Source organism: Macrobrachium rosenbergii, chromosome 1 (assembly GCF_040412425.1).
Source record: "Macrobrachium rosenbergii isolate ZJJX-2024 chromosome 1, ASM4041242v1, whole genome shotgun sequence".
Lineage (NCBI taxonomy): Eukaryota > Metazoa > Arthropoda > Malacostraca > Decapoda > Palaemonidae > Macrobrachium > Macrobrachium rosenbergii.
The window spans coordinates 6,433,442-6,452,125 of record NC_089741.1 but is presented as its reverse complement, the minus strand read 5'-3'; the positions used below and the strand labels follow the sequence as shown (position 1 = coordinate 6,452,125).

Sequence of the window (18,684 nt, the reverse complement as noted above, 5' to 3'; positions counted from 1 at the left end):
ACACTTCCGAAGAAAAATTATTTTAGAGAGTACTTAGGTGACCAACACTTGTTACCATTCTTCACAATGTTCTAAAATACAATGTTACTACAGGTACCTTCACAAAATTCTAAAATAGAATACAACTAAAGTAATCGTTACATACTGCAAAAGAGGCTAAAATAAAGCACTACAGCAATACCATGTTGATAAAAATGCAGACTACCACAAATGGATGTGTGATATTGGTGAAGTACTATTGCAGCACTGTATCAGTTTAGATCATGGACCATAAATGAAACAAATACATTTTATGAATTCTAGTGCTTTATTTTATTTTCGTGCATAACACGAAGTCACTGTGTATATGCACACACACTCTATATATATATATATATATATATATATATATATATATATATATATATATATATATATATATATATATATATACATATATTGAGTGTGTATATATATATATATATATATATATATATATATATATATATATATATATATATATATATATATATATATATATATATATATATATATATATATATATATATATATATATATATATATATATATATATATATATATATATATATATATATATATATATATATATATATATGACATTATTAGAGATGCAAACATGTACATATAAACTGTTAGTTACAATTTATGCTTGAGATTTTTGTATTATACAGTATACTTTATAAAATTATCAAACTAAATATTAGTTATATGGAGTTCAAATCTACTTAAGACAATATGATACACAAATCAGAGAATCAACACAAAATATAATAACAACAATAAGTAACTTCTTATAGGCACATTCTGGCCATTCATACCAAAAAGTAGTACTGATAGGCCAAATGAAATACAAATATCAAATGGATATTTTTCTATTTCCTCATATAATTTTCATGTCTAATAATAAAAATTTTTACTAACATAAGAAAGGTATGAATACAAACCTTTTTCTCTATATCTAGCACACATTGGTGACTATGCTTAAAATAAAAAAAATGCTATGCTAACCATATACTGTCTTTAAAATATGGGAAAAATTTGATACTCAGTTTAAAATATTCAAGCACCTTAATGCCATGTCAGCCAGTGAATAATGTATCTTCAAAATGGTAAAATAGCATAAAACCTGCAGTTAGATTTTGACTGAGCAACAACATACAGTAAAATAAAAGAATAAAAGTTCAATGCTCAAGCTAACAAAAGCATTTAAATTTTAATTAAAAAATGTAAATTTGTGCATCTGTTATACTTTTCATACATGTTTAACACAAAATACTGAAACTGTTTAAACATCCACATTAACACTGTCAAAATGTTAACAATCATATTTTTCGATTTACTTAATAGTTTTTGAGTCAGTCACTATTTCACTTTATACTCTACATGCTCAAGAGATGCATAATAAACTGAAAAATAACTTTGGTCAGAAACAGCACCAACCTATATTATGCATTTGACATTTCTCCTTTCCACTTAGCTAACAAGTATTAACACATGCTGTAAGCACTTCTGACTGTCAACAACCTTGCAACAACTTCAAATGCAGATAAGACTCAATGCCAGCATAATCTCAGTCACGTGAAATTACAATCATTTAACTTGCAAATGTATAACTAACTCTTGAGCAACTAGAAATAATACATACCTACAAAACTGACAGTTTTAACCACACAAAAATATTTCTGCTGATTCCAAGCTGTCCTTTACAATTATTAAAACTCTGGGTGGTGATGATATGTAGAAATGTTTTCAAAAACTATGTTAAAAAATTCTACAAGTGACAGAAGAAAATTGGCCTGTCTTCTGTAAAGAAAGCAGCAACAATCAACCAGGGATGATTAACCTTACCTGCTACTTATGGTAAGTTGTATCTGACTCTTGATAAATTCAGTCATTCAGAACCAGTCTTCACACTACAAAAAAGAAAAAAAAAGTGAATACCAGTCATAATGCCATTTCTATTTTATAATAATTCACTTAAAAATGACAAAAGGGTTTTTTTAGTATCAAAGGCTTTTAGTATTAAACTTATTTTTACAGCTACTGTACCTTTAATTTTGAAAAAACTTACCATTATCAAAGCAGTTTGGGTCAAAGTAATTAAGGAGCTCTGTCTCTGACAGACTAATGGCTGAAGTCACTTCATTCTGCATAGAAACCTGGGTAGCAGTTGAGCTGGGCGTCATGAGAACTTCAGCCCTTTGTCTAGATTCCACAGCTGGTTGGTTCCTTGTAGAACCCTGAGCAACTCCATTCTGGTCTAACTGCAGAGAAGACACTGACTGTGAGAGCAATGGATCAGAATGTGTTAAAGCTGATGAAACAACTGACTGAGGAGTTAGTGTGGTTGTTTGATCACTAGAAGGATTATTTAAGATGCTATGACCACCTACTACCATTTGAGGTGTTCCCATGCCAGAAGACTGATTAAATAGTGGTGCTGCTAAACTTGTTGGCACAGATGGCATAGGTAATTCTTGTTGAGTGGTGTGCCGAGGGATGGCCTGTGGTTCAGCTTTTATTACTGCCTGGTTTACTTCTGTTGCAGGTGGAAGTCTAGCTACACTGAGTGGCTGTGTCCCTTCTTGAAGATTTTGATTCAATGTAGCATCCATAGACTGACTAACAGTTTGAGGTGCATGATTAATCGATACATTTACTGGGTGACTCAGTTGTTGAATACTCTGACCAAGAGAAACATTTATGGGTGGATTCACAGATGCTTGATTTAAAGGTACACTCACATTTAATGCTTGGCTTACCTGTTGAGGAGCCTGATTAATAGTCTGCAATAATGAAGAAGTCATGGTTTGATACATGGGCTCTTGATGCGTGTTTAAAGCAGTCCCATTAGCCGAGTTAAGAACGTTAGTTGTTTCTACTTGAACTTGAGGTGAAGATTGAATAACTGTAGGTTCTTGGGTTTCAGTAGGTTGTGAAGCAGCAACACTATTTTTAGCATCACAATGATCTCGGATAACACTTTGAGTTGCTGGCTGAGCGACTGCACTGTATGTCATTACTGAACTTTGTGTTATAATAGGAGGTGGCATCACTGGATCTACAACTGATTCACGAACCAACTGATTTCTCTCAATCAATTCATACTCCATGGATGTTAAGTGATCACATGATTTCTTCTTAGGTGGTTCAAGTGAAACATGTGGTGCTTCAGTTACACAAACTCTTACTGCTCTAGTGAGTCCAGGGGAAGATACCACAGTGGTTGGGGCTATTGGAGCAACACGTGCAACTCTTGGTCCACCAGTGATAGACTGGGAGGTAGATATTGATGGAAACAGTGTGAGGGGCCATAAACCTAAGTTTGTGGTTACAGTGGGTATAATCTTATTAGTTGTAGACTCTTGTGGCACCAATACATTTGCTTGAGGCAGAGCTTTTTGAACTTTACTATGCACACTGTTAGAAAGCAGAACATTACTACGAACCATTTTGTTTTCTTGAGCATCTGATACTTCTTGATTTTGTGGAACTTTCACTGATCCTGTGGAGGTTATGTTTTCCTTCATTGACTTCACAAGATCTTCAATGAAACCACTTGGTAAAGATTTAACTACATTCAACAACTCTACCAAACTACCAAGACTCACAGTTCCTTTAGAATTATCTTGCTTTTGATCTTGACCTATGGATTTATCATCTTCATCTGACTTTATTTTCAAGTTCATCTTGGTACTTATGTTTGTTGTTTGTGTAGTGTTAATTCCTACAGCCTTGCTACCATTCACTGCTGTTTTAGAAACATGTGAAGTGTTCCGAAGAGTGCGTGTTGCAGCTTTCCTAGCTGGATTAGAACTTTGAATAATACGCGGCACCCTCACTGATGATACCACAGGTTTAGTCAGAGGTACTGTTGGAAAAAATAAAATTGGAAAATGAGTTACTTACAATAACAATCACAGTTCAACCTTACATTACTGTAAATCAATAAATTATTATTACTATTCTTAATCTATTACATTAATTTCCTTGGCTGCCTTTCTATGTGTGTTGTGTGTGTGTGTCACTCCCCTCCTCTACCCCTCCCCTCCACTTCCCCCTCCTTTCCCAACCCTCTTCCCTCACCCTTCCCTTTCCCTTTTTTTATGTTTTATGCTGAAATAAAAGATGTTGAGACTGAGCACTATTAACAAAATGTTTATAGATTTGTAACATAATTTCTTTTACAAAAGTAATGTACAAGTTTAAAAAAAAAAAACAAAATGCTTGACCTTTAGAATTTATGAAGTGTTTAATTAACCTCATGTGGTAACTATGAACCACCTGCATTATGAGGATCACAGTAAATAACACTCCTGTTATACAACTGGAGTCTTTAAGATTTACGAAGACATTAATAATAAGTGTCCAGAGATTTTCAACATTAAAGTGACCCAACAGTATATAATAAAGGAGTTTTGGCTGACTTTTGTCATTTTCTTTTCAAAATGGAATAAGCAAGTAATTCTAGAACAACAGCAGGCACTACTGGTGGTGGTCCAGAACCACCAATGGCATCAGCATTGGTTCAAAACCCATCAACAGCTGCTCCTGCACCTACACCAAGATTTGGTCAGTTGTTTGTATATGACTGGAAGGTAAACGGGGCTGGTGCTGCTTGTAGACTTTTGCTGACTATTATTAGTAGGGTTATTTAGCTGTGGGTATGGGTATGGTATGTATATGGGTATGGGCATGGGTACAGGAATGGTATGATATGGGTATGGAATGGATATGGGTATAGGTATGGGTATGGGTATCAGTACAGGTATAGGTATGGGTATGGTATAGACATGAGTATTGTATGGTACGAGTATAGGCATGGGTATGGTACGGCTATGGGTATGGGTATGGAACGGGTACAGAACGGTATGGGTGGGTATGGTACATATATGGGTATGATACAGATATGAGTATGGATATGGGTATGGTATGGATATGGGAACTAGCAAATGCTACTGATTGCAAGCATCTGCTAGTATAGCATTAAAATGTAACTGTTTAAAACAATCAAATAAACCATACTTGACAACAAGTAGTAAACCCTGGCTTATTAAACACACTCGTTTCAGCAGGGCATAATTACAAAAAAAGTGTTTAGTGTACAGGTTTACAATCCCTAATCCAAAATTCCAGAAAACAAGCAGCTGAACTAAGCAATAATTCTAGAAACTGACCAGCTGAACTAAGTCACCCCAAATCACTTGGGTGTGACGTGGCAAGAGATGTCAGGTAGGCTGCCAAATTGTGTTAGAATTGTTGACTGCAGTTAGGCTTTTACCAACAGTATCCATTTGCTAGTGTGAAATAGCACAGTTGTATTTAAAATAATGCTAATTTTAATAAAACTGTTGTTTTACTTACATTATACTTCATATTATTATTATATTATAAAATATGAACATTGCAATTATGTGCCACTTGCATTCTGGTAATGTTTACATTTTCATAATCACCTCAAAATCATCAACTGATTCGGTTTTATTGAAATCATCACTGCCATGTATAGCTAAATGACAGCTGAGTACTGCCAACATCCTCACTATCAGAAATAGTAATGAATTATTAGAGAATTTGTAAGTTTGGGAAACCTGGCTAAATATAAGACAATTCACAAGTATGCATTTTGTATAATGGTCATCTTTCTTTGCAGCCTTAATGTTTTATTTACCAGATTAGTGTTTCACCATTAATTTCCTTTCAGTTATGAGTATGCCTCTTTCCTCTGTAATTTCCAGCTCGTTACTGTTAGGAGTGTGTAAAGGCATATTTATGTATGATGATGGATCAGCTGGTACTGATGAACAATGCTGGCACTTTGCTTAGGATAACTCCTTTCACAGTATCAGTAATAATAATACTGTAATACCAGTAATAATAATAAAAATGAATATAATAATTAAAATACTAATGATAACTATAATAATAATAATAATTCCATTTAGCAAATAATATTATGGGGCTGGGCTAAGTAGAACTTCCCATCTGGGGTAAAATTATCATACTAGTGAGCATCAGGGATAACATTAACCCATACGAGGCCTCATCTTTACATGAAAGATATGGCAGTGTTTTTGAGCCATTTTTGGGAGGAAAAAGTGCAGGGAAAAAGTGTACAGTATCTTATATATTTTTCATAAAATACAGTACATAATGTTTATTTAATTTTATTGAGTACAGTGTCACCTTAACATAACGACTTCAAGTACTGACATCTGCCAAGTTGTGAAGACTGTCATAAAACCTATACAATATGGTACCAGGGGCTAACTCTCAAAAACTACGAGTACCATCCTGCTTACAACCGGGCTTAGTTCCGACCAACTGGTTGTAAGTCAAAATGGATGTAAGTCGAACCTTAGAAAGTGGCTGACATACTGGGTAGGGCATAATATAAAACCTTTGCTGTATAAAATACCCACAAAGTACTGTAATGTAATGTACAGTCATTATTTCAATCTTTTTACCACAATGCACAGTACTTCTAGTGGTATATTTTTTAATAATCTATGTAATATATATTATGTAGAGGTAGGCATAGAGCTACAACGGGGTTAGGTTCCTGCATGCATGTCAGAAGTTGACTTTAACCTAAATCAGTTTGCAATTCAGTCTAGAGTACTGTTAATACTCTATAATGCTGCTGATAGGGCAGGGGAACTCAAACTGATGCTGCCTGAGTGATGAGAGAGCTCTCCCAAGATGGTACATTGCCGAGTAATCCAGTGGTCAACTGTCCTATGGTGTGTACTCTTATGCATCAGCCTGCCCAGCCCTGCTGCCAGAAGTACAGTTGTAAGTACAAATGGTCATATGTTGAACAGGTTGTAAGTCGGATGGTACTTGCATAGTCTAGCGCAATTCCAAATGAAGTATCTAACTGCCTATCCCAACTGGTATTTTGTTAACTACCATTTTGTTTAAAGTAATGATCTACTTATCCTTCAAATTCAAGACACGTATGCAAAATGAACTTTTTCTTACAATAAGATTAACTAATAATATTAAGTAATCACTATTCATAATGAAAAAATCTTACCTGAAGCCATCTTTACTGGAGAATTTGGTGATTTTGTAGACGAGCCTTCTTGTAAGACCGAGGGCAGCATTCTTGTTTCAGCGTAATGGCGATTCACTTGCAATGCACCTATTCACAAGAATCAGAGTAAATAAAAATTGGCAACATAAAATTTGAAAAAAACAGATTGTAATATTTTAAATAATTAAATGTTTCATCACAAACCTATTACTTGTGCACTGCCTTTTGTACATCTATGGTCATGCTCAGAACCTCAATCCAGGTAGAAAAGAAAGATCCTCTCATGCTCAGGGAAAGCTAGCACAGGCATATATGACTCTATTAGGGGTCCTTCTCAACATCAGGTTATTGCATGGGTAAAAACATACTTCAACATCATGTTGTTACATAGGGGAGCCTAGATATTCTTTTGAGAGAATCCTCTCATGCGGAAACAAAATCAGTGCCCCTGGGTTTCCTAAAGTCAGGAGGGAAAAGTTCAGTGGCTAGGTCCACTTCATGCCCAGTTTTGGGGTGTCTAATTCAGTGTATGACTCTTGATCTCCATCAGAGAAGTCATACAGAGAAATCTGCAATTCCTAAATCTTGGCACACTGGGCAGGACATGGAATCTGCTTAGAAAATGAGGGAAATACTCTCGGCCAGAGTTCTGCCAGGAAGATGCACAGTACTCACCTCCTCTTACAATCCCTCTGAAACCTTGATCCCAAAGGGCTAGTCTGAATCAAGCCTTTCCTTTATGATTTGCTGCCAGGAGCATGTTGCTTATTTTGCACATGTCTGAAAACTACCTAACCTCAACTTTATGGCAGGTGGTATGTGCTGTCCCTTTGGCAAACATTGGATAATGCTGTTTACAGTGGGGAAAGCAACCTTTCGGTTTAACATAATACCATGAAACACAGTCAAATGCGTGCTGTATATATATTTATCAGATAAGTACATGGCCATGACAACTAGGTAAGAGGAACTCAGTAGGTGGCATTCTTTTAGTGATAAAATATAATTAGTGTATTGGTATGATGTCATCCCTTTAAATCATAATCAAACTAGAGGTACCATTACCAGAGTCCGCTCAGTTAACATATTAACATAAAATAAGCCCATGAATATCAAAAGAAAAAAAAGAGTTGTAAAAATGTGGGACCCACACTTCTAATTAAGCAATCTACACAATCATTGCTCATATGCATGAATCAGAGGTACTGCAATAACAACACAGCATTAGAATAGTCTGGTATTCTATTACGAGCTAGCATAGCAAATATGATTTGAAATGCCCCAAGTATAAACCTATATTGGATGGCACAACATTTTAAAATGGTTACGATTTTTTTAACATTTCTATACTTGTAAGTTCAGTATGAATTTCAGAATTATTTCTGACATTTGCAGACTGCATATTTTTTTAATGAATGCAAGTAAGTGCACCCTCACTTTTTGTTCTTCGCTTTTTCGCGCTTCACTTTATCATAGATTTTTGTGGAACATATCTGTCACTTTTACGCAGGAACTTTCACCAATTTGCAAATTTTTCAATGGGCCATATCTCTAAAATTATCACTAATTCAGTTCTTTTCATACCATGCAGTGAACTGTTAAAACAGGCAGTTATAAGCATTTTTGGCAGTTATAAACACTTATAGGGTACAGTAAACCTCCCGTATTCACGGGGAATGCATACCACGTACCCCATTGCAAAATCGAATTATCGTAAGGTGAATTATCGTAATTCAAGCACTACCTGAGTATTTTAATAGTTTTATCACAAAAAGTGCATTTAGTCATGAAAATGAGATGAAAATACAGTAATTAATGAATATTTCTCAGTAAAAATACTATGAATGGGCGAATTTTCAGCGAATAATGTGTATATATGTTCCATAGAGAAATCCGTGAATAGATGAGTCCGCGAATTGTGAGACTGCGAATACAGGGGTTTACTGTATTTAGAAGGGATTTTGCATTTTCGCAGATTTAGCATTTCCGCGGTGGGTTCTGGAACCTATTCCCACGAAAAAGTGGGGGAGCACTGTAGCCTAAATTATTAATAAAACGAAGCATGGGATTTTTAGTTTAAACTAAGCTATTGGGGGGAATTGCAAGTCACTGTTATCATTTTATATCTGAGAAAGTTAGGCTAAAAAAATAAATTTAAGTGCTAGCTCAGCAAATCTGATTTAAAATATACCAAGTAAACTTATACTGTGTGCCACAACATTTAAAATAAAGGTTTTCAACACGAGTACATCTATATTTGTAGTGTATGATGGTGACATCCCATTTGTGCAAGGTATGGTTATATACACTAAGTCCAGATGACCTATTTATCATCAAACAAATTTGGAGTGTAGTTGCCATAAGTTCTTTGTTTTAAAATTTTCAGTAAGTTCTACAATATATATGTATTTGCTGTTTACCGCAATCCAAATATTGATGACTTTGTATATGACTGTCTCTTGGAGAGGATTAGTATGGCTCAGTCAAAAGCTTCATTTATTATTCGTGGAGACTGTAATGCTAAGTATAGTGAGTGGCTAAATTCAAATTCCACAGATCTAAATGGCTGGTCTGCTCTTGAGTTCTGTGTATCCTCCGATTTTGTCCAGCTAACTGAGGAACCCACACACATTTCTGGTATTAGATTAGACCTCATATTCACAGATGCTCCAGCTACTGCCAAGTCCAAGGTCTGTGAACATAAAGGCACTTCTGATCATTGCGCCACTGAGATCGACATATCTGTCAGTCAGTATATTCCTAATACCACCATTAGAAAAATGGACTGGCTAAAATCCAAAGCCAACTGCGATAGCATTATTGAAGCTTGTCAGGCACTTAATATTTCAGATGCTATATTAGATCCTGATCCCAAGAAGAAGTTAAATGAAATGCTGATGGCTATTTTAATAAGATATGTCTGGAGAAATGTCATGAAATTATAGATGAGCCTACCACGACAAAGAGACCAAATTCAACGCATTGCGATGAATTCGTTCAATTGCAAATTACACCATTTTTGTCGAGTCTTGCCATGCTGCAAATAGAACCTACCATACAGCTCAGAGAAATTGCAATAATTCCTTGAAGAGATAACTTGAAGGAATTACTGCCTCATCTGTGGTGGACCAACTTGGCATCACCTATCTTTAGGTCAAGCTCGTCTTCCATTCCACCACTACCAACAGATGGTGGTAGATTGGTTACTGGCCCTAGCAAAAAGGCTGAACTGATTCATCAAGCTTTTGAAGCTAAGCAACCAGCTGAGAATGTCCTTCTCCCTGATACTTGTCATCCTGCACCTGTTCTTACAAATTTGCATTTTGCTCCAGGGATGTTAAAAAAATTCTGGATAATCTTGATAGCTGGGGTGGAGAAGGTCCTGATGGTTTCTCCCCTTTGTTTTTAAAAAAAGTTTCTAGTGTGTTGTCTCCCAAGATAAGTGGATTCTATAGATTTTATACTGACGTACTATCTTTGCAGATGGGCGCAAGCTTAATAATACAGTGCCTCTTCCAAAGAGAGGCATATCTCCCTGTGCTCTCCAAAGTTGCTGAAAAACTTATTTTTAAGCAACTATATAAGTATGTGGAATCTAAAGAATTGTTAGCTGATAGTCAATATGCATATAGGAAGCAGTTAGGTACCTGCAATGCTCTTTTAGACTTGACTTGCCATTTGCATGGGAACCTTGATAAGGATTTTGAGTGCTGAGTAATTCAGACAGATTTTAGTGCTGCTTTCAATTTAGTAAATCATAAGGCACTTAATTATAAACTTCAGAATCTTGGAGTGGGTGGATATGTTTTAAGATTAGTTCAAGAATTCTTTACAGGTAGGCAACATTGAATTGTTGTGGACAGGATCTTTAGTGAACCAAGACCCTTATTTTGTCTGGAGTTCCACAGGGTAGTGTTCTTGGTGGTCCACTGTTGTTTTTAGTGTATACAAGTGATATGGTTGTTGGCCTGGAAAACATGATTGTTCATTATGCCGATGGTGCAACACTTGTGGGTATAGTAAAGTCTCCACTTACGAGAAATGAAGCTGTCCTCAGCCTCAATTGGGACACAGACCAGATTAGTGAATGGTGTAGTCAGTGGGGTATGAGGCTGAACTCCTGTAAAACAAAAAACACTATTGCTTAGCATATCTCGTACAGATTTTGCACCCCATCCTCCCCTTCAGATTGATGGAACTTTGCTGAATAAGTCTGAGGCTTTCAGTATTCTAGGTGTAACTTTTGACTCACATTTAACTTTTGAGAAAAATCTAATGAAAGTTTCAGCAAATGGGGCATGAAAGTTAGGTACTGTTTGTAAGGCCATATATATATAACAGTGATAAAATCAATGCAACCTGTTTCAGGTTGTTTGTGCTTCCTTTACTAGAATACTGTTCTCCAGTGTGGATGTCTGCTTCTGCCAGAGATTTATCTCTTTTAGAGAGAGTGGTTTGTGGTGGTAGGTTTCTGTTTCCTAACAGTAGCAGTTATGACTTGGACCATCAACGGATGGTCCCTTGTTTGTCACTTTTTCATAAGTTGTATTTCAACGGAGACATTTCACATTCACAATTGATTCGCTGAACTGTAGTACTAATATGCAGTAAGTGTGCCTCACTGTCAAACTTCTCAGTTCCAGAGGCTTTATTCCTCACACCACTGAACTGTGGAACATCCTCCCAGAGGATGTTGTGCAATTGGAACTTCAGAAGTTCAAGCGAAGATGCAATGCATTTCTGTTCTACCCTAATACTATTCTCCTTGCATTTTAATACATTTTAATCTATTTATTAACTTATTTTTTCTTTTTTAATAAGTGAGATCTCTCCTTTATGTATTCCCTTTACTGGATGCTTGAATTTTAAGTCAATGGTCCCTGAGGGCTTCTTCCATATGAATAAGGTTCATCTTCTCAACAATAATAATAATAATAATAATAATAATAATAATAATAATAATAATAATAATAATAATAATAATAATAATAATAATAATAATAATAATAATAATAATAATAATAATAATTTGAGTTTCAAGAGTGTATTTCTGACACTTATAGACCAGTGTATTTGTATAATGAATGCTAGCTAACAAAACTATGTTAAAATACTATTTCATAAGTTGGTATTGTACTGTATTTAAAGTTATCAATGAATACTATTGAACATTCAATGAGATGTGTTTAAAAGCAACTGAAACTTGCATAACATATTGACATTAAAGTGTCACCAATATTATACTGGATGGCACTATGGATGTGAAATGGGTATACAGTACAAAGGTAGGATGGCATTATAAATGTGAAATGGGTACACAAAGGTAAACTAGCATACGAGTACTTTATGCTTAAGTAAAATCCCTCAAAATTGCAAAACAGCTATTTCCCAATATTCTTGTTTGAAAGCCTAGCCTAGTACATTCTACCAAACATTAAATCTGCCCTACAAGCATAGCCTAGTATAGTATGATCTACCAAAATGAAATTCACCCCATGAGTAGTGTCTAGTACACTGTGATCTATCGAAAATGAAATTCTTTCAGTAAGTAAAGACTATTTTATTTTTTACTTTTATTTAGTTAACAAGATGGGATTACTGACGAAAGTACGTTGGCCAACGTTTTCTGGGCTATCAAAAATGCAACCTAATATGAGATATGTATACAATGAAATCATGTTGAGGGGATGAAATTTTAAGGGTCAAATGATATGTGAGACCAAATAATACATGAACATATATGGCATATTTCACTTGTCTCATTTATTTTGCCCCATCATGGAAACCGTTTGTGTACAACACTTTGTGATTATCTCTTTAGTACATATGACATTTCTAAATGACGACTGTGCAAAGCAAATTCATTTTAAGAACACTTCTAATAAGTGGTGGATCGTTTTCTGTTTTATTGGAGTTAATGTAATGACTTTCCATTGCACTCATAATATCACAGAAGCCTTACTTGTATGTCTGTGTGCATGTGTGTGTTGACATCTACATTTGGCATTTCATCAATGTTGGTGTCACAATGTGCGTTTATGTGTGTTTCTTAGAGCAGTATCACGTTTGCCCTTTTCTTTTTATGTATGGCTGATGTATCTTAAAGACCGATACAATACAAGCAGCCTCGGGTTATTGGTGGGCTCGGTTATTGGTGGGCTCGGTTATCGGTGATCTGGTTTTTTGGCACTTGTCTAGCAACGAAAATCAGCAATTTTTGTTGCTGATATGAACTGATTTCTGCTTATCAGCACCGTAATCGGGTATTGGCACCAATACATACCTAACAGAGGCGGCGATTTTTGTTTATTGGTGATTTTCACTTATTGTCTTGGTGTTGGAATGGAACCCCCGCCAATAACTGGGGACTGCCTGTAATGGGTTTGTGCAAAAGGAAAAAGGTGATATTAATTTTTTCCTGGTATTGTGTTGCTTACAAAAGAAACCAAGTAAAAAATGCAACGAAGTTTCTTCAACGCAACTGAGTTTTCTGTACAGCCAATACAGCATATAATCAAGGCCACCAAAAACAGATCTAATCTTTTGGTGGTCTCGGTATAATGCTGCATGAGCCACGGCCCATGAAACTTTAACCACTGCCCAGCGGTGGCCTATCCTATATCATTGCCAGAAACATGATTACGGCTAACTTTAACCTTAAATAAAATGAAAACTACTAAGGCTAGAGGGCTGCAATTTGGTATATTTGATGATTGGAGGGTGGATGATCAACATACCAATTTGCAGCTCTCTAGCCTCAGTAGTTTTTAATATTTGAGGGCAGACAGAAAAAAGTGCGGACAGAATGAAATGCGGACGGACAGACAAAGCCATCACAATAGTTTTCTTTTACAGAAAACTAAAATGTGGGGTTTACTTTATTTTAAGTGTATTTATACAGGATAGTTTGTTACAAATATGGGAAAATTAGGAGGATAATTGCTTTTTTTCATCAAGTTGTCAGTTTAATTTGTGATGGTTGTTGTTTATAAGTATTTTTAGTGTTTATGGTTATGCAGTATTGACAAGGTAGAAGGAGGAAGGGTAAGGAGTTGCAGATTTACATCCACTGAGTTTTATTTGACCTTATCCAACAGGGCCTTGGCTCTGTCACTCCAGATAATCAAAAGATTACTGTAATAAGGTCACATGGTACCATAGCATGAAGACTACTAAAATTTAAAGATAGTATAAAATTACCAGGACCTTCAGAATTATTATTACATGACTGAAACACATTCTCATACTTTACTATAAAGTATATGAAGAACGTACCACTTTATATGATTTTAATGTCTACCAATAATTTATCAATATTTAACTCTTTTGCAGTATGCAAATAAGAGCCTCGATGGCCAAGTCGGTTAGAGCAGCAGCCTTGGACTTCTTAGAGGTCTGTGGCGCGGGTTCAAATCCGCAGCCGACCAGTCAGAGAGGCGGACTATGTATGTAATCAACAGATAGTAAGTAAGTATACCTTAGTTTTACCAGACCACTGAGCTGATTAACAGCTCTCCTAGGGCTGGCCCGAAGGATTAGATTTATTTTACGTGGCTAAGAACCAATTGGTTACTTAGCAACGGGACCTACAGCTTATTGTGGAATCCGAACCACAGTATAGCGAGAAATGAATTTCTATCACCAGAAATAAATTCCTCTAACTCTTCATCAGCCGGCTGCGGGAATTGAACTCCGGCCCATCGAATGACAGTCTGAAGCTCAACCCACTCAGCCAAAGAAGACTTAAATCAGGTTTGCTTTGCAAATGGGTGTTACAGACTACTACACAAAAAACAAAGCCACTCCAACCTCTTCTAAAAACATGACAGACACCTCACACACGTCTCGACTGTCGACCTAACCGCGCAACAACTCCTCGCTGCTGGGAGAATGGGTACAATACATGTACATACACTACCGGGGTCTAAGCGATGACAGGCAGGGCAGCCAATCGAGACTACAAAGTCTACCCCAAAAGCCAAATCAACGTCCTTCAAAAAGAAGGCATTGTACTTGCCCCATACAAATGGGAAAAAATCATGTTAAAAGAAGAAGCAGCAGTATGCAAATAGTTTAAAACAACCTTCCTGTATGCCTATCTTATTATATCTTTCTCAGGGTATATTTTTTAGGCAGACCCTAATTTTAATTTTTCTCATTGGGATATCTTTTTCATGGTGTAGTCACTTGTTTCGTCCTCAAGGAGCTACCTTCCATAGGTCTGTCAGGGCTCCATGGTGACCACACTAATATCAAAGAATCCTCTTTTAGTTGGTCTTTTGGCCGGGTATTGTGTCATAATGATAAAACACTATAACAAGTGATGGAGTATGTAATATGGACTCAAAGGTAAGAGGGTACTTTCCCTTATCTTCAGTGAAGCTGAACCCAGTTTCCAACGTCAATACCTCTTAGAAGAAGAAGTGATTATCGCGCATGGGCAGTCTGCCATATTGTCAACAAATGGACTGGCACAAGACCATGAAGCCATTACTTTCTGTGGTCGCTTTGGATCAGCTTCACTTGTCAGTGCTCCATATTTCACAATGGAATCACCCAAAGAAGCAAATTAAGTGCCTAGTTTTAAGTTCCAGCTAAAGGTTTAGTTTTAAACTTTACGAATTGTTAGTTAAATTGTGTGTAAAAGCTGAAAATCCAGTTTTTCCTGCCAACACATAGATGGCACTTATCATAATCGCTTATTGTTGGTTGTGAAAGGTGCAAATTATTTTGAAAATTTGTTATTTCAATTAGATGTTCTAACTAAAAGAAATGTTCCAGAATTTATCATTAATATATAAAAAAAATCCTTTCAGCTCATACAATGTCTACAATAATCTAAGCAGTAGCCTAGATCACACTGAGAATAATTTAGACTGACTAAATAGGGGATGTTGTTTGTAGCCTATAACCTACGACTACATACAATGTCTACAATAATCTAAGCAGTGGCCTAGATCACACTGAAAATAATTTAGACTGACTAAATAGGGGATGCTGTTTGTAGCCTATAACCTATCACCACATATCGTTACGTGTGAACTAAATAACCTAGATTAGGCAGTAACCTATATTAGGGTAACTTTTATGAAATATTCTATTATGGGCCTAGAACAGTAGCCTTACTTAGGCCAAGGACCCTAGGATTAGATAATAATCTGGGCAAAACAAAATAGTAGCCTACTTATAAGGCTACATATTAGTAAAATTTTCCTTTTTTATATAGCCTATACACTTAAGCGTGATATAAAAAACCTGGATTAGGCAGTAGGTACCTTATACTTGGTAAGTGATAACCTTTTAAGAAACATCCCATTATTGGATTAAGCATTAGCTTAGACCAGGGAGCCTAGGACTAGATGAATCATTTATCCTGGCTAGGTTAAATGGTAGCTTAGCATTAAGGGTACATACTAAAGTAAATTTCTTTTTATGTATCCAATACATTAAAGTGTGAATTAAGTAACTTGGATTAGGCAGTAGCCTAGATTTGAGTAAGTAATTAATCTGGGCTACACAAAATGGTAGCCTAGCTATAAGGTTACATATTAGTGAATTTCTGTTTTATACAGGCAATAACCTACACTAGGTTAAGTGAGAACATTTTTAAGATATATCTTGTTATCAGCCTAAGCAGTATCTTATACAAGGTAGCCTGGGATTAGATTAAACAATAACCTGGGCTAGAAAAAACAGTAGCCTAGCTATAAGGCTGCATATTAATGAGTTTCTGTTTTATATAGCCTATACATTTAAGGATGATCTAAATAGTCTGGATTAGGCAATACCCTATACTAGGTTAAGTGAGAACTTCTAAAGAAATATCCTAATTTTGGACTCACCGGTTACTTAGGCCAAATAGCCTAGGACTAGATATAAACAATAACCTAGTTTTTTATGGCATGGTAGCCTATTTGTAAGGCTACATATTAGTAGAGTCTTATGTAGCCTGTATCCTTAAAGGCAAACCGTCTCATGGAATTTTATGAGTTCGGTGAACCGGCTAAGTGTAAAGGCCAGTTGACCACCTGAATAGGCAGTTAAAAGAAGAGTACACCGCGCAACTTTTAACTAGTAACATAAATTTCGTTAAGCATTACCACTGGTAATAGTGACATCAGAATGGTTCTTTGCCAGAGAAGGAAATAGGACCATGATAGGTATAGAGGAAACACAACAATCACATAAATATGTATTATAATGTATGTCTTGTAATTAAATTTTACTGACATATCTATATATTCTTCCTCATGCTTATACTTCTTTCATGTTTCAGGTCATACTGATCTTGATAATAGGGAATGCATAAGAAAATATGACACTAATAATACTATGCTTATTCTGTTAGAAATTTTGTTTACTAACACCTATTTACAAATATTAAAATATTTACAATGCATTTTGTCTACTTAACACACCTGCAATCAACTTGGTAAGGCAGCAGTGTGATTAGCTTACACCCTCCTAATTTCTCATAAATGTACAAAATCGAGATAAAAAGAAAGGTATATTGCTACTTAGCCACACTGTTTTGTTGTTCTACAGGTGTCTTCGTAGAATTTTAACGTCCTGGTCTAACGTTTTAGAGTAACTGCTTCACTTAACAGTGGTTGCTACTTGACTAACTCCAGCTATTCTTTTCCACTTGAGCTAACTCACAAGGGGAGGTTCCAACAATATTTATGCTGGTTTAATTATTTAATTACTTCATTATTTCATTTGATTTATTCAAAGTCATTTTACTTTAAATTAATCCTAATTATAATTAATTCAATTAATGGATATTAAAGCCAAATATGCTATTATATTTACTAAATTACTAACGGTTTTGTTTACGCATTTAGTACTTCAGTCATGAACGAAACTCAAGGGTGCGTTTTTAGCAACATTTATTACCTGTAAGAGGAACTAAATTTTTATTTATTAGGATTGCGCAATATTTGTCGTACAATTCCATCATCCTGAAAGAATTTTCCAACAATTCACAACTGATTTTTTTTATCGTTATTATATTCACTTTTAATTTTAAATTTATTCACAAGAAATATAGCAGTATCTCCTTGCTCACAATGTTTTCTTTCATGTGATATTGTTTATTAGGAAAAACTAGAGCAATAATGTAGCTAAACTATATGTATTCAGTTAATGATTTACTAAAATATTTACATTTTCCAAAAAATGACTGAATTTAACATTTTGCTAAAGACGCAATTCCTCAAGAAAATTGTGCTAGATGCTAGATTGAAAATCTGGCCTCTTTATTTAATAAATACTCTATATCTACCAAATATTTTGCTCATTTGGCAGACGACTACCATCTACTGGTCACTCATGGCCAGCAGCCTACTGCATCCCATCCAATAATGTGTAGTTAGTGACTTAGTACATATCGTGTATTTCAACAAGCTGTCGAGCAGGTGTATTACCATGTGTACCGTGCTTACTTTCCCTGTACATTCGCATATAATTTTTATTAGACTACACTATAATATAACTAATGGTCAGGTTCAACAGGTTCGGTAATCCAAGAAATGTTTTATGATTATGCACAGTAATTATGCACAGTAAGACATTATTTTATCTAAGGCCTAGGCTAGAAGCCTGCACAGACCAGGCCATGAGAT

The 18,684-nt window shown here is 35.5% G+C and overlaps 1 protein-coding gene across 5 annotated transcripts in view; it reads right to left on the bottom strand.

Moving 5' to 3' along the window:
- Window positions 1-877: 877 nt before the first annotated feature.
- NFAT (NFAT nuclear factor) overlaps window positions 878-18,684 on the bottom strand; it is a 240,675-nt gene continuing 222,868 nt past the window's right edge. For all 5 annotated transcript variants that reach the window (XM_067124167.1, XM_067125575.1, XM_067123543.1 and 2 more), the window contains 3 exons: window positions 7,061-7,168; window positions 2,093-3,892; window positions 878-1,934 (listed from right to left, as the gene is read on the bottom strand). In XM_067124167.1, the coding sequence (XP_066980268.1) occupies window positions 1,930-1,934; window positions 2,093-3,892; window positions 7,061-7,168 (1,913 nt within the window). In that variant the 3' untranslated portion in view covers window positions 878-1,929. The remainder of the gene's footprint in view (window positions 1,935-2,092; window positions 3,893-7,060; window positions 7,169-18,684) is intronic.